The following is a 15,943-nucleotide window of genomic DNA, read 5'->3' as shown; positions in this document are numbered from 1 at the left end:
ACACAAAGTGTCTCCCAGATGAAGCACTATGCTTCTCCATCGGGTAAAGGTAATTTGTGAGCCTTGGGGTGTTCCCTAACTAAGTTCCTTTCTCTCCCTGATGATGTAGAAAAACTCCCCCATCCCCAGAGACGCCAGCAGGGGGGCTGGCAGTCAGGGGTCCCCCCACCCACCGTGGTTGCAGATGAGTCACTGTGCTGACCTGAGGAGAGGACAACAAAAGGGAGCTTTGGGGAGCCCCGCTCCTATGAGCCTCTAAGCTGGACCCACAATGGCTATGGAAGGGCAGCCAGGTATGCCACCACTTGGGAGTGCTTGAAAATAGTAGAAAAAAATCAATATGCCTGCTATGGAGGGGATAAAATAGAAAACAGGTGGGTCTATTTATTAAATATCTCTATAGTTATTCAATGTCTACTATATTCAATTCGGGGCTGTTCTGGTGGTTGATGGTGATAGCGAATACTCAAGAAACTGTGAAAAAAAACCTTTAAAATGCTCTTTTGGGGCTTTCAAAATATGCAACAAGAATAAGATCTCTTTTCTAGCACTTAAGTATTTACAAATACTTAATGTTGATATAATTGTTATTTTACTGCCTTTATTCTCCATATTCTATAAACTCCATGAAGGCAGGTACCATTTATCTTGCTCACCACTCTTTCTTCAGCATCATCTATAATGTTTAGCACATTGTAGGTGTCCAAACAATTGCTGAATAAATGAATGTATGAATGAACAAACAAATGAATTATATAATGATCATGGTCCTTTCAAGTATTTTGGAATCACAAACTATTATTTGTGACAAATTCTTAGAATAATGATCATCTTTTTATATATATCTGCCAGTTTTATTGAAGATGGATCACTTCTTATTGATAAAATTGATAATGTTGATGAAATGTTGCTAAAATTCATGAAAAGAAGCAGACTGTTACAACACAACCCTTGTCCAACAGTACTTCCCACCCTCCTTTGATAGTATAATGGTATTGTAGAGTGGAAAGGGCTTGTAAAAATGATTGTTACTATTGGAATGGACCAGAAATTCAATCATTCCACGGTTTGCAATACCTGACAATTTTAACAGTGGGCAATGCTAAGATTAGGGATTATTCAGTGAAAATAATGATAAAAAATTGTTAGTACCCAGCTTTACTTTTACACTTCTTATAGAATTTTCTAGTCCTCCAAGAATTCCAGACCTCAATCTTGAGAGATACAGCAGTTCATCCCATAGGCCCCTGACTCAGTGTTGCATGAGAGATGTTGGTTATGGATTTACTGCCCATAGCCCTCGAGTAGGGCAAGAGATTAGAGATGCCTCTTCGGGAACAATGGGTATAAGGTTGGCCAAGGAACAAAGACGTGGAAGAGATGTGTCAGGAAGCAAATGCTGAGAGGCTAAGCAGACCTGAACCTACTGGAAGGATGATCTCAGTATCAGATGGAGAAGGAGGGCAGAAAACAAATGACCAGAGTGGAACCAGTAGGGCTAGAATTGGAAAAGGGCCTGCCACTCTCACAGTTGGTTCTCTGATTCTGAATCTTAAACCTAGCTGTGCAGTTGGTAAAACTATGTGGGTGTAGGGGTGCAGAAGGCGTCACCTCAAGATGTTCCTTTGTGGTATGTGGATTATTCTGAGCTAATGGCAACTGTGAGAGACCCTGCAGCCTCAAGGGAAATTCCTGTGCTGTTTCCACAACTACCTAAAAAAATTTAAATTAGGGGTCGTGTCCATAATAAGAGATTATCAGAGATAACTTTTTTGACCTATCTATATGGCAGGGCAAACTACTAGTTACTGAACATCTGCTTTTCCTATCACCCTGTAGTGACCCTCCTCCCCTCTGAAGACCCAGGGCGCCTTATCTCATCTGTAGCCTAGACTGCCATGTATACTTCATTTCAACTTCCTGTCTCTGAACCTGTCATGTGTGTGGGGTTCCCATATATATGGATATAATTAAGTTTGGTTATTTTCTCTTGTTAATCTAATCTGTCTCATGTAGATTTAATTATTAGACAAGTCCAAAGAACCTAGGATGGTAGAGGAAAGTTTCTTCCACCCCTACATGGGAAATGCAACAGGAAATTCAGTGTATTGTAATGAGCTCAGTTTTAAACACTTGGAACCTATCAGCATAAAGGAGTATGTTTACTGGGAAATCACTACCTGTGAAAGTTGGGTAGGAAAAATAATCACTATTTATTACATGCTTCTTTTATTTCCTAGAGCTTATTTAAACTTTTCTTCTCAAGAATGTTTGACTTACAACAATGATTTTCCCTTTGTATGAGCACAGCCTGACTGGTATAGAGTGGCCATCTAGAAATAGGCTGGGTGGCAGGGCAGAACTAACCTGGGCTTAAATATTTGCCACAGCTCAGCCTCCAGTGGAGAAAAGAATTGATTATTTCAATACTACGCAAGTCTCACAAAGGCTTTCTTAATCACATTAGCCTGTAGCAAGTATCTATAGCTTTCACAATCTGTCTATTTTACTTTAGTATGTAATTATATACATCACTATTTCAAAATTTCCTATCCTGTGTTTTATTTCTCAAATGGCATTAAAAGCTAGGAGAGGGCAGATAACATATTTATATGAATTACGTACAGGGTTATGCTCAAGGCTGTCCAGAAAGAAATATGGAGGCATCATCACTGCCCAATACTCTAAGTGATACAAGTGGAAACCACTGCATTTCTATTCCCTAGCGTACTCAAACGAGCTACTTAGGCATCAATGGAATGATGCCAATCTCCCCACTATAAAAATGTACTGCATTTGGTAAATTATCCTCTGTAGGAAATAACTGATCTTTAGTTATCAGTGCATGAATTCAGAGACAGTGTTCTTGGCTCTAAGTATGCTTTTTGTTTACTATTCTCCTGGGTATTTCTGCTCTTTTGGTGGTTTGGGTACTCGCCAGTGACTTTTCTATCTAATATGGCTTTCTTCTTAAAATTTAAAAACAGGCACAAACTGAACATGTATCAATATACCTGAGTTACTTCCCAAGTAGAGCTAAGTTGGACGTTCTAATAAAGAATGGACTATGACTGAGAAAGACCCTCTTCTATCTGGGAAAGTCATTATCTTCCATCAGGTCTGCAGCTTCCGAAAAGATGCACATGGCATGGTAGGAGGAAGCCAGCCAGTGATCCAGCCAACTGCCAACTGTCCCTAACAGCGTGATGACAGATGTCATAGTCGGTCTGTTCTCACATCCATTTAATAGCTACACCTGCCAAATTGTTCCTGGGTGTGCCACTTGAAAATTGACAGGTCTCGGGCCATCTTCATAGAAGCAGCTTTCTGCCATTGTGTAGAAGAACACTGGGATAAGTTGGACCAGAAGTGAAAGCATTTCAAAGAGATGGAAAAGGAGTAATTTGGTCCTATTGCTTTTATACATACTATTTCATTCAATTCCTCATAAAGTTTCTATAGGGGGGGTATTTTATTACTATTTTTTCAAAGGAGTAAACAGTCTCAAAGAGGTGGAACAACATACTGAAGTTCACACACCCAGTACGTAGGAGAAAATACCAAACTCTAGAGAACTTATCCTTTCTACCACTCTCCACTAGTATTGCCAAAAATGTTTGCACAGCCAATGCAGGAAGTTTAAGTTTTTGGAAGACATGCTCCTCTAGGAAGCAAGATAAAAATTTAGTCTGGTTTTAATCTTTAAAGGAAATTCCAAAACATAATTTTGGAATCAATGGCAATATATAATGATTTCTCACTGTAAAAAAAAAAATTTCCTTTCATGCAAAAAAATGTCTTTTCCTTTAAATAAACAAAAAAATATTTTGACAATAAAATGCTATGAAGATGTTGACAAATAAACATTTCCATTTAAATCCTGTGTATCTCATTCAAATAGGAAGTCGTTGCTTGAATTAACATATGACGCCAAATAGACTACACTTTGAACATTAAAAACTGAATCACAAACTATGTGTATAATTTCTAAGCTCCTAAATCATGAAAGATGATTTAAAAAAATCAAATGGTAATCTTTCATTTTCAGTTATTTCCTGGGGAAAGCAGGGAAGAAAATGTTGCTTCATTATGAATCAAAAAGGTAATTTTCTTCTTTTTTTTCTGTATCTTCTTAAATTATCTGACTCATTTTGAAGTTTTAATAAACTGATTTTTAAAATTCTATAATCTATTTTAGAATAACTTCACACTATTTCAGTCCTGATATTTTCTAATGAAACCTTAATTTCCTCTCATTTGCAACCTGAAACTAAGTCAACAAATAGGATATATGTGTATAATGCAAAAATCACTAAAATGATAGTAGCTTAGTTTGCTCTGAATGAAAATATTTACAGATGGTAGACACCTAGGAAAGTATCAAAAACTTCTTTAAAGTCCATTTTTTCTTAGATATATGTACTTACATGTAGAAGAAAACAATACTCTTAGAAAGAACACAGAATACTGAAAAGAGTTCTGGGCCAGAATTAAAGAGATGTGATTTTTGGTCCTGATTTGTCATCAGGGTGAGCTTGGGCACATTATTCAACTTCCCTAAGGCTGTTTCCTTGCAGGTAAAATGAAGATGTCTGCATCTGTGTCATTTCAGCACTTGCCATGTGGTTAAAGTCCTTTATTCATCCAGCACTTGCTAGGGATCATTGGATTTTTCTTATGGAGATAGAAGACAAGTAGGATTCTGTCCTTGCCCCCAAGGAACACAGTCAGAAGATGTAATGTAAATAGGAATTTTGGGTTATTTGAGAAAGTCCAGAATGCTTCTGGGAAGAGAAAATCCTGAAGAACGACTATAAGTTAGTGAAGTGAATGGAAGAAGAAAAGATAAGAGCATTGCAGATAGAGGGCACAGCATTATGCAAAGTTTATCCTTTATGAGAGTACAAGATGTTGGGGGACCTGTGAGCAGTTCAATTGGTTGAAACGGGAGGAGAAAAGTCAAAGGTGAGGTGGGAAGGGTAGACAGAATATAGATTACTGAGAGTAATACATGCTGTGCTATGGATTTGCATTCTCATACCAAAGCAATGAGTGGACATGAGGGACAATGTAGGATTATGAAGACAGGAGTTAGGGTTCTAGAAAACTCACTCTGATGGCAACATGGGCAATGGAAACTAGTTCAGAGACCATGCTATTAGTTCAGGTGAGAAATACAAAGGTCTAAAACTATGATAGTGGCAGAAAAGATGGAGAAGAAAGAATAGTCCTGAAAGATGATACAGAGGTAGAACTGACAAAGTTTAATGTCTAACTATGGGAATATAGCAGAAGAGGAAATTGGTGTGAATCAAAGTTTTTCTGACTCGGTTGGGTAAACAGTGTATTATTCTACAAGATAAGAAAGAAGATAAAGTACGTGTCTCGGGATAGACAAGTCCAGTTTTGGACACGTTGAGCTCATTGTGTCTGTGGGACATCCAAGTAGTGATGTGTAGAAGGCAGCTGGATATATGAAATGTATTCAACAATGCTATGAAGTATTTAAATGTGAATAACATTACTTGAATCCAATTCTATATTTTCAGTACGTGTATTAATGCTTGCAAAGCCATTAGGGAAATGAGCATAAATGGTTTATTCAACAGTACAAAAAGGGCTTCAAAATATGAAGATCTCTCAATCTTTTACTCTACAGGCATACCTTGTTTTACTGCGCTATACTTTATTATACTTCACTGATACTGTGTTTTTTTACAAATTGAAGGCAATACCCTCTACCAGCAAAAGGATTACGACTTGCTTCATTGTGAAACTCATTTTATTGCGGTGGTCCGGAATGGACACTGCAATATCTCTGAGGTATGCCTGTATTTTATTGTTTGACTGAAATTACTTAACTACCTTCAGCATCATTTCTATTGAGAGCTATCTCTGATGCTTTATAGCTCCTTGCTCACGTTCATGTGGCTGGCAGGTGGACTGGATTAAAAAGAGCTACCATGTAGAGGGAGACAAAGAACAGTACCCTGGAACCCTTCTTCCATCCAACCTCACTGCCTATCACATTTTCCTATATGCATTCTTACTTCCAGCTGCCATGGGGTCATGAAGCCTTAGCTTAAATCAAATGTCCTCTGGCTCCAGGTCCCATGATGAAAAATTTATGGAGTTCTGGACACATTACAAGTTTTACAGCTTTACAGCTGAAATCCTTCAGGTCCTTCTGACCTACTGAAGGAAAAAAATATGTTTTATTTTATTGTGATTCCCAAATGCTCTTCTAGTGTGTACATTTTTCCTACAGAATGTGTATGCTGCGTCCAGCAATGTGTTTTATATTACCTTGAAGAGTAGGGAAGCTCTGATAGAAGGAAACAACTTAGTCTTGTTGCCAGTACAAGAGAAAACAGAAATTGCAATTGGAAGGAAGCATGACCAAGTCTATGGATCATTAGTTTGTCTTTCTCTCTGACTGAGGACACCTTATACGAGTCAATGACTGTATCCTAACCTGTTTTAAAAACAGTTTATAGCCCCACTAATGATATATTGGCTTTGTGAGTGGAATCTTTTTATTAAATCACACACACACACACACACACACACACACACACACACAGGATTTTCCTAGACCTTAAAAATATCATATTCTTGTAAAGTCCAGGACGTAGTTCAAGATCCTTGAATTAAACATCTCCTGGATCATAGGCTTATAGACTTTCCAAATCTATGTTAAAACCTAAAGCCTCTCTCTCTCTCATCAAGAGATTATAAATATCATCAATTGGAGGTGGCTTGGAAACAAGGTACCAAAATGGGCTTACCTTGACAATGAAATCTGCTGTGAGTGGTCCAGCCATTCTCAGTATCTCTTTGTCTGGAAATTTCTGGAAGTTCACACTAGAATTGTCCACAAGAAAGGTGCCTGTAGAGTTGAGGCTATTTTCACCTTTAGCCCCCTGGAGGGTTTTGCTTTCCAAATCTACATAATCAAACACAGGAAGAGGAAAGAAAGACATTCCCAGGGTTACAGCAGACCACGTGCAAGTACATTCCATGGAACAGAATCTAGAACTATGTAAGGGTTAAATATCATTCTTTATAGAGCTGACACAATTAAAATTATGATAGACACAAAATATATAGGGACTTTGGATCACATAACAATTTATGCTGCAAATGAAATTATTTTAAAACCCCTTATCCAAACATCCAAGACTCCCAGTGAAAAAATCTTTGGCTTCCTGGATCACCTTATTTGGGCATTCCACTTTACCATAATCCCATACCTTTGACTAAACCATCTTCCATGCATATCTTATGGATTTCAGCCTCTCTGGCCCTCAGTCTAGAATACCCCACACTTTTCTTTTTGCCCTATGAGATCCAGGGTGTCTCTCTGTGTTCCCTCAGTATCGGTGTCACTTGATTTATACTTTCTGGTTACTTACCACGTATGTGCTATTGCTTAAAACAAACCAAGTATCATGACTGAAGGACAGGGAACTAACTGCCCTTTTTAGTTTTCTTTCTTTTAAAAATTCCTTTTGGGACATCATTCAGTATTGTGTACCTAGATGATGTGTCATAAGAGCTTAAGACAGAAAGAAGAACGTCTTGATTCCTGGAATATTTGACCAATGACAAAGCCTACAAAGCATCTTTTGTTGTAGGAAATCAGCGCATGCTGGGGACAATGGTAATTATGATACATATGGAGCATGTTAAATTCTCATGTGACTGAGAGGTGACTTAGAATGACTGCCCGCTGCATGAAGGAAGGTAGATAGGCAAAATCTAACATTGGTTTCCAAAACTTGCACAAGAACCCTTCATTTTGGCAGGGGTTCTTTAGAAGAAAGATGGGGTGGCTAGGTGAAGTTCTGGGTTACCTACCCTACATTCAATCAGAATGATTTCCCTCTTACATGTTTTACAGATTGAGGTCCTGGGGTTAAGGAGAATTTTAAGGTCTCTGGAGGTACTAAAGTGCCTGAAGTATTTGTACTAAATTATTCTAGATGTTGTCTAACACATTCTCTACTACAAGGAATACCAGCAGGTGGAGAATGTTAGTGTCCAATTAAACGCCCGTGACCCTCAGATAAAGTCCGCGTAGCCTTTCTTGGCCAGTAGCTCAGGCTTCCCTCCCCCGCCCTGGAGTGGCATCGTTTATTCACACATTCAATTTGAATTATATTCCAAATACAGAAAACAAAACAAAAACTTCCTTAGTTATACGTATGTTATCAGCAGTATGTCTGTTAGGAGCAAAAAAGCAGATTCCATTTTGCTTTTCATCATCTATGAATATCATTTGTAGCTTTACTTATCAAATCTGGGAGGCTAATACATTTATAAAAATGAATTTTCCTCTTTTAGATATTCTTATATCTACATTCCTTTGGTTTTTTTTCTTCTGCAGTGAGGAGTAAATCCCCAACTTGGTGATGGTCTTGGTCTGGATGTTCATTTTAGGGTGTCACTGCTTAGAAAAATACTGTTTTTGAGTGGGGTTGTTACACCAGCAGTTACCTCTGTCCATTTCTCAAGGGGAAAAACAAATCATTTGAATGGTAATAGTGTACACACATATTTCATTCTTTGACATGTGAACACTATAGTTTTTGGGGTGGTTCAGGGCTAGAAAAGAACTTGGATCACATAAGGTGTCTTATCATCATCTTTTGGCTTTGCCTGAACTGTACCTTATTTATTCTTTTAGTGAATGTATTTACTGAAATGTGTTTATTTTTAAGAAAGATTACAGTCGGCTATCTGAACTTTCACAGGCTCCAATTTGTCTTCCTCTTGTTTGTTTTTCTGGTATGATTTCAGTCATAATCCAATTGCCAAACGATAGTGCTTGCTACCTACATTGGTTTCTTAGGCATGTGTGCAGGAGGGGAGACGGAGCAGAAGATGATAGATGGCTTTGTAGGAACCCAGGAACAATTACAGTGGAGGAGATCAGAAATGCTCAAGGGATCAACTGGAGTGAAATCTTTCAGGGAAATGGAATTTTGCAGAAAATACTAGCATATCCTCTCCTACTCCCTCCCTGGTTCATAGCCCATAATTTCCTGCTTGTAATTTACAGGTCTACATATAAGCAGTACTAAATGGTATTTAAAAAACAGATATGGATGTGGGCTGCTGGCTTGTCATGACTGAAGATCATTCTTCTACAAACTGTGGTGGGACCTGCTACCACTGGATCTTTGTGTTGTGATCACCCTTTAATAATCCTGAATTTCAATAGCTATCTTAAAGATACTCAGACCTTACATTGTCTCTAATACATGAAATGCTTAATCCTACCACAATGGTTTTACTTAAATAGTACAGGGTTAACGTTGTTTGGTGTTTCTATGTTCCTCTTGATAAAATAATGAAACATGAGTAGGATGAATAAAAGAAAGAAGAAAGAAAAGGAAGGGAACGGCGGAAGGAAGAAGAAAAAAAGAAGAGGCGAGGCAGGAAAATGACGGAGCATAATTGGAAAGGAAAAACAGAAAGAATGGGAAATAATGTGCACAAAAGCATAAACATGTGCTTAACTCACGACCAACCTATGGGGAGCATCTATTTTGTATTTTCCAAGATGACTGTGGTTAGAGATAATTACCACAGAGGTTTTTGCTATCTCATCAAGCAACCGAAAGATAAACAGAAGCACTCAAAATATCGTATTATTATAGAGTGGAAAGATTTGTACTTCTGCATTTTAATCTCTTCTGGGAACAAAAAATAAATAATAATGACTAAAATTCCCAATACCAAAAGGAAAACAACTAAGTTTACTTACACAAGTGATCAGGCCCTTTTAAGACAAGGCGAATATGTCTACTTCCATAGGGAATAGCAACCACTGTGTCATCCACTAGAGAGAAACAAAGCAAAGTCTTAAAAAAGCACATAATTTGATACAAAATTATTGATTGTCTCCTATAAAGGCACTGACTTACATACACCCGACCCCAAATGACAACCCTTTTTTAAATATTTGATGTGAACACCAATATTTGGGAATCAAAATTTCTATTTTCCTCAAAATAAAATATGCCAAAAAAGCTGATCGCTAGCTAACTCCAAAGGGATCTGGCCTTTTAAAAAATATATCAATTTTGATATAGGGAAAAATAGATTTGCAAGTTCTCATTTCTGATTTTAAATCCTGGTCGGATATTGCCAAATATCTCTAGATTAGAGCAATTGTGTTAAATTACAAAAGGAAAATAAATTCTAATGTTCAAAGGATCACTTTATTTTATCAAAATCTGGATTTTTCTCTAGCAAAGTAACTACCTTGGATAAGCAGGACAGATAAGAATAAGGGAAATGTATATTTGTTTAAGTTCTTTAAGTCCCTCTGGGGCAGAAATCATGCCTTCCAGTTCTTCACTGTCCTTTACACTATCTGCATCTAATACTACATATATTGGGTGTTCCATAAGCGGTTATTCACATTCCCCCACACATCCTCTGTTTTGGAAAAAAAAAAAATTGGCTGAATCACAGATCATTAAACAATGGATTACTTTTTATTATACTTGAAAATTGAGCCTAAACTCATTGGAAGCAATCCCAAAACCTACATTGAAAAAAAAAAAATGAAGGTCTATTACATGCACCCCAAAGACATCGCAGGCATTCTTACTTAGAACTCCGTTTGTGACAATACCTTATATTTATACGGCATTGAAGAGTTTCACTTTCATCTGAATTATACTATTTATTCCTTCACCCAAAACATGTAAAAGGGCAAGGAGGATGCCACCACCCCCACTTTCTGAAAAGAAACGAAGCCTCTGAGAAGTATAAGGAGTAGCCCAAGGTCAAAGCACAGGAGGGCCTTCCAGAAGACAAGGAAAAGCAGGTATTTTAAACTCATCAGCATATTCTGAAGCTCTGCGGGGTTCTGTTTCCCATATTATACATTATCATCCTATCACGGGGAGAATTTAGTTTAAATAAAAGAATCTCAAAAGGTAGCCAATTTCTCTGAATTTCAACATGATATCATCTTGCCTTGGGGAGAATTTAATTTCAATAAACGAATCTCAGAAGTTTCTTAACTTCTCTGATCCTTAGCTTCTCTGTAAAACAGAGGAAACAACACTTACCTCATAACATGGTTGTGAAGAGATATAGGTGTGGAAAGAGATATAGATATATATATATATATATAGCTATATAGTCTGGAACACAGTATTTTGTAATATTATCCCCTCTGCCCCCCCCCCATTTCAAATTTCCTTGAAAACAGGAACTAAAAGACATTACTTTTATGATGTTTTTTAACGCCTCAGGGCCCCGAGCACATAGCCAGCTGAATGAGAAAGAAGACTCATATGCTGTCAATTTCTTCCCGAAAGAGGTTACATTTATTAAGTTCTCTGCAATATTGAATATTCTACTCACACTACAATCTTCTAGTTGCTTTCAATGTCCTCCATTGTTAAAGAAAGGCTGCATTTCAGAAAGCTAAGAGTTTGTGGCATCTAAGAACAAAACGTGTAAAGGGAATACAGAAAAGGAACAAAGAATGCTCAGACTGGGCCCGCAGAGCTTTAAACGCCTTGCATAAAGACATGGATGTTTAAGTTTACAAAAGAAACTCAAAGCAGTTAAAACAATGGGATTTCTAGAAATAGAAAGTCTTTGTTTATCCACAGGTCAAGGAAAGTGCAAGTAAAAGGGAAGCTTTCTGTTTGGCCCTGCAATGCTCAGCGGCGGTCTTCTGACCCACACACTGCTCAGGCAGACTCCCTCTTGTTCTGCTGAGAAGTGACTCACATTCCACATGCTGGGGCATCAACCTAGCTTTTGGCTGACGCAGTAACCTTTGTGTGCTCCCTGAGGAAGATGGGGAGGAACCTCGGAGTTGTTGGGGGAAAAGGGCAGGATGGAGAAGGTAGACCAGGCAATGCCTCCTGATGCCCCTGCACACTTGCCTAGTTAAAAAGAAATATGGAGCCATTCAGGCTGGTGCCAACTTGTGCCATCAGCAGCACACAGCACCCGACGTAGGAGAGTCATGGCCTATTCTTCTGTGGTTCCGTAAAGGGCTAACAGACACCTGGCAGGTCATCAGGCAACCAGCAAATTCATTACTTTATTCCACAAATAGTTTTGAGCGTCTCCTAGTGTCAGGTTCCATACTAGGCACCAGAGATCCAGTGACACACAAGACAAACAAAGCACCAGCCCCACAAGATGGTCCCTGAAAAAGGGACCTAAGATAAAATGTGTGGGGAAATACCATATATTGCACTCTATTCATGGAAATTACAAAAGCACATTAATTAGATTCTTAAGGAGCCCCGGACCAAAGAAATCCATTTCACTCTGTTTGTGTCTCCAATGTGTTTACTTAGGGAAACTTTTTCATAAGTATCATCTGTTAAGACCCCCTGATAAATCTCAGAATATACTTTAATATATGGTGCTTTTAATTTGACAAGAAAAAAAGAAAAACTTTAATTTCATTTTCTGCATGTTGATAAAAAGCCAGTCTTTGAGTTATACATGTATTAATGATTGTTTCATTTGACGATAAATTCTCAATGATTAGGGATGGGTTGGGGGATTCTTCTATTTGGCATCTACTATAGTATTACGCACAGAGAGATGTTAAAAACATCTGAGAACGTGTGAACAGTCTGGTTTCATCAACTGCCCTTCAGTGATTAATTCAATTGGTACAGCTGGAGTCGTGAGTGGCTACGTCTCTCTCAGGGTTCTGTAATTCCTCCAGGTACCCTTTCCCAAGAAGGCACAGTACTGTGTCATCAAGTGCATTGGCCCTGATCTATTCTGGTTTTGTTGACAGAACCATGATGCCTATCTTCAAGACATATTTCCAGGTTATTAGTCAACAATTCTGAAAGTCCTGCTTCAGAGATCAGGTAATCTCTTTCTTCATTAAATGGACAAAGTTTCCATGGGAATCATAAATTCTGCCATTTCACATATATGGGTTGCAAATCCCCCTTTTCAAGAAAATTGTTCTCAAGGATTGTACCTAAAAGATTTTCTCAAAAAAAAAATAAAAAAATCAATCTACATACGCGTGTGTGCGCGCGCGCGTGCGCGCGCACACACACACACACACACACACCAGGGTGCCAACAAAATGTACACAAGCGGATACTTTGGTCAATGTTGCTCAAGCAGTAGTTCGCCGTAAGCAGAAGTGTCTGGACGCTGGTGGTAACCACTTTGAGCACCTCTTGTAATTGCAGAAGTCAAAGGTGACTTGTATTCATTTTGTTATCGGTATATATTGAGTATTAAAATTTTAATAGTTTTTTCCTTTCTTAAAATGTGTATATATTTTTTTTGGCAACATGTGTGTGTGTATTCCACATCTTCCTGTAGAACATTTTAGGTTCATTTTTAATCTTAACAAGATTTTTCTGTGTGATTCATTGCTGTATCAGAGAAAGGTGATAAGTTTTTAAAAGACAGGATTTCCTATTCTGATATCTGAGTTTATCTTATTTTTAGACCTGTTAATAAGTCCATATTTTTAAAGACTCTTTGCTGTAAGCCTTTGGGGCTGATACTTTATCTTATCATTATTATGTTTTTAATGAAAGAGCCATTGTTAACACACGTGCCTACATATAAAAATAGTCTGCCAATGTTGAGGAGGTTTTGATAGTATATTTGTAATCTTCATGACTACTTTATCACTTTTAAAATATACTCAATAAAATAAAGTGAAACGCAGCATTTGAGGCCTTCGACAACTCCCTTCACCTACCCCCCCACCCCCCACCCCCCCGTCCCGTCACACACATACCAGTTTATTAGTAATTGCACCATGGAGGACATATACTAGACAGGCCAAACAAGATGCTTCCCACCTCACCCCAGTCAGGGAATTTCATCTATGCAGTTGCTTAGAAGAAAAACTTGGGAGCCATCCTTGCCTTCATCCTTAAATCTAATCAGTTAGAAAGTCCTATTGTCATGAGAGTCAAAAAGCCATATTTATTGAGTCTACCATAGTTCACATTTTAACATATATGAAATCAGTATGCGTCTCACACTCACTGTGTCTTATGTTTTCTCTCACCGAGGCAGTAATCTTGCCATAGTTATCATTGCCCGTACAGGTGCTAACATCAAAACAACCAGCATCAAATTTGCAAAATGGGTGTCAGCAGCTTGGAAGAGAATTCCAAGATAATAGTGGAATGCACTCATTTAACCTCTGGGAATCAAATGGTTATGAGGGCTGTAGGGAGATGAAGAAGCAGAAGAGCTAAAGAACATCCTCAAAAATAGGAGTCAAACGCTGACTAGTACTACATAATTGCAAACCTGAATTAAGAGCCCAGCATCAAGACTTCTGCTTTCTGCCAAGATGGAGTAATAGGGTCTGGGCTTAATCTCCTGCTTGAAACAACCAAAGGTCAGAAAAAAATATATGAAATCATGACTTTCAAAACACAAGATACCAGGCAAAGAAAGGCAGCAATCCTTGAGAGTCAGAAAAAAAGGAGGTAAGCTTTAACATAGACTCAGCTCACGGTCCTGCAAGACTTTCCAGGCCGTGGCTCAGGAAGTGGGTACTCAGAGCCCCCTGGATTCCCTGAGTTGAGAAGACAAAGCTAAGAACCCAAGGAGATCAAGGTGGCTAGAGTTTGAAGGACAAATTACCAGAGTAAGTTACACAGAGAGATAACTGTGGAGATTTAAAAGTGTTCTCTGTAGATACCCAGTAACATTCTCATGCTAATCAATCAGCCCGTCCATGAGAAGCAACTACCAGAGCCCAGGAAAAGAACTACAGAAAAGAATGATACAATCAGGTATCTGACACACATATAAGGCTCGAATAGTATCTTATCCTATCAGCCTTGCTGGAAAACTTCATATATTGGGATACTGACCATTCAGAAGAGTCTTGCCTCAGTAGCAGGGCACAATTAGCACTAGCCCAAACATGGCTTTGGTCCCGGCTAACAAATTTTAAGACCCAGAAAAATCAAGCTGATGTTAAGTAACTTAACTGCTTCCAGAACAAAACTCAAGAACATTTATAGGAATACAAAAATATCTAGTATCCAGCAAGATAAAATTTTTAATGTCTGGACTTAGGTCAAAAATGATCAGGTATGCAAATAAACAAAGAAACAAATGAAATACAACCCATATTGAAGCGGAAAATAAAAACACAGATAAGACATTAAAATAGTAACTATAACTGTATTACATACATTAAAAAAACTAAGTACACAATAAAAAATCTCCATGCCCAGAGAATTTCACTGTTGAGTGCTAACAAGAGTTTAAAGAAGAAATAACATCAAATCTATACGATCTCTTCCAATAAACAGAAGAGGAGGACTCACTTCCCAACTCATTGTATGTGGCTAATATTACACTGATTTCAAAACCAAAGACAGAATAAAAAAAAGGACTCTGCAGACAACTGTCTCTCATGAACATTGATGCAAAAATACCTCAAACAAAATGCTAGCAAATCAAGTTCAGTAATCTATAGTAAGATTACTGACCACAACCAAGTAGAGTTTACTCCAGGAATGTAAGGCTGGTTCTTTATTTGAAAATCAATTAACGTTATCCATCACAAAAGTCTAAGAAAGACCACAAGATCATATCAATTGAGGCAGAAGAAGCATCTGGCAAAATCAACATCCATTGATGATAATAACTCTCAGCATATTAAGAACAGATGAGAACTTCTTCAAGGTAATAAAGAGCATCTCCAAAAACCCTACAGCTAACATCATACTCTATAATGAGAAACTGAATGCTTTACCCCTTAAGAATGGGAATAAGGTAAGGGTATCCATTTTTACCACTTCTGTTCAACATCGTATTGACATCCTTGCCAGTGTAGTAACACCATGAAAATAATAAGTGGTTTATAAATTGAAAAGGAAGAAGTAATACCATCCTGATTTGTAAGCAACATGATCATTTGTGTAGAAAATTAAAA

General features: G+C 37.9%; 1 protein-coding gene across 3 annotated transcripts in view; it reads right to left on the bottom strand.

The window, feature by feature from the left end:
• The window catches only part of ADAMTSL1 (ADAMTS like 1), an 891,281-nt gene that overhangs the window by 233,765 nt on the left and 641,573 nt on the right, over positions 1–15,943 (bottom strand). For all 3 annotated transcript variants that reach the window (XM_074330337.2, XM_074330338.2, XM_019739192.3), the window contains 2 exons: positions 9,773–9,847; positions 6,789–6,946 (listed from right to left, as the gene is read on the bottom strand). In XM_074330337.2, the coding sequence (XP_074186438.2) occupies positions 6,789–6,946; positions 9,773–9,847 (233 nt within the window). The remainder of the gene's footprint in view (positions 1–6,788; positions 6,947–9,772; positions 9,848–15,943) is intronic.

Source organism: Rhinolophus sinicus, chromosome 16, assembly GCF_057876585.1.
Source record: "Rhinolophus sinicus isolate RSI-liver-muscle chromosome 16, RSI-T2T, whole genome shotgun sequence".
NCBI lineage: Eukaryota > Metazoa > Chordata > Mammalia > Chiroptera > Rhinolophidae > Rhinolophus > Rhinolophus sinicus.
The sequence above is the reverse complement of the archived record's forward strand: the minus strand, read 5'-3'. Positions and strand labels throughout refer to the sequence as shown.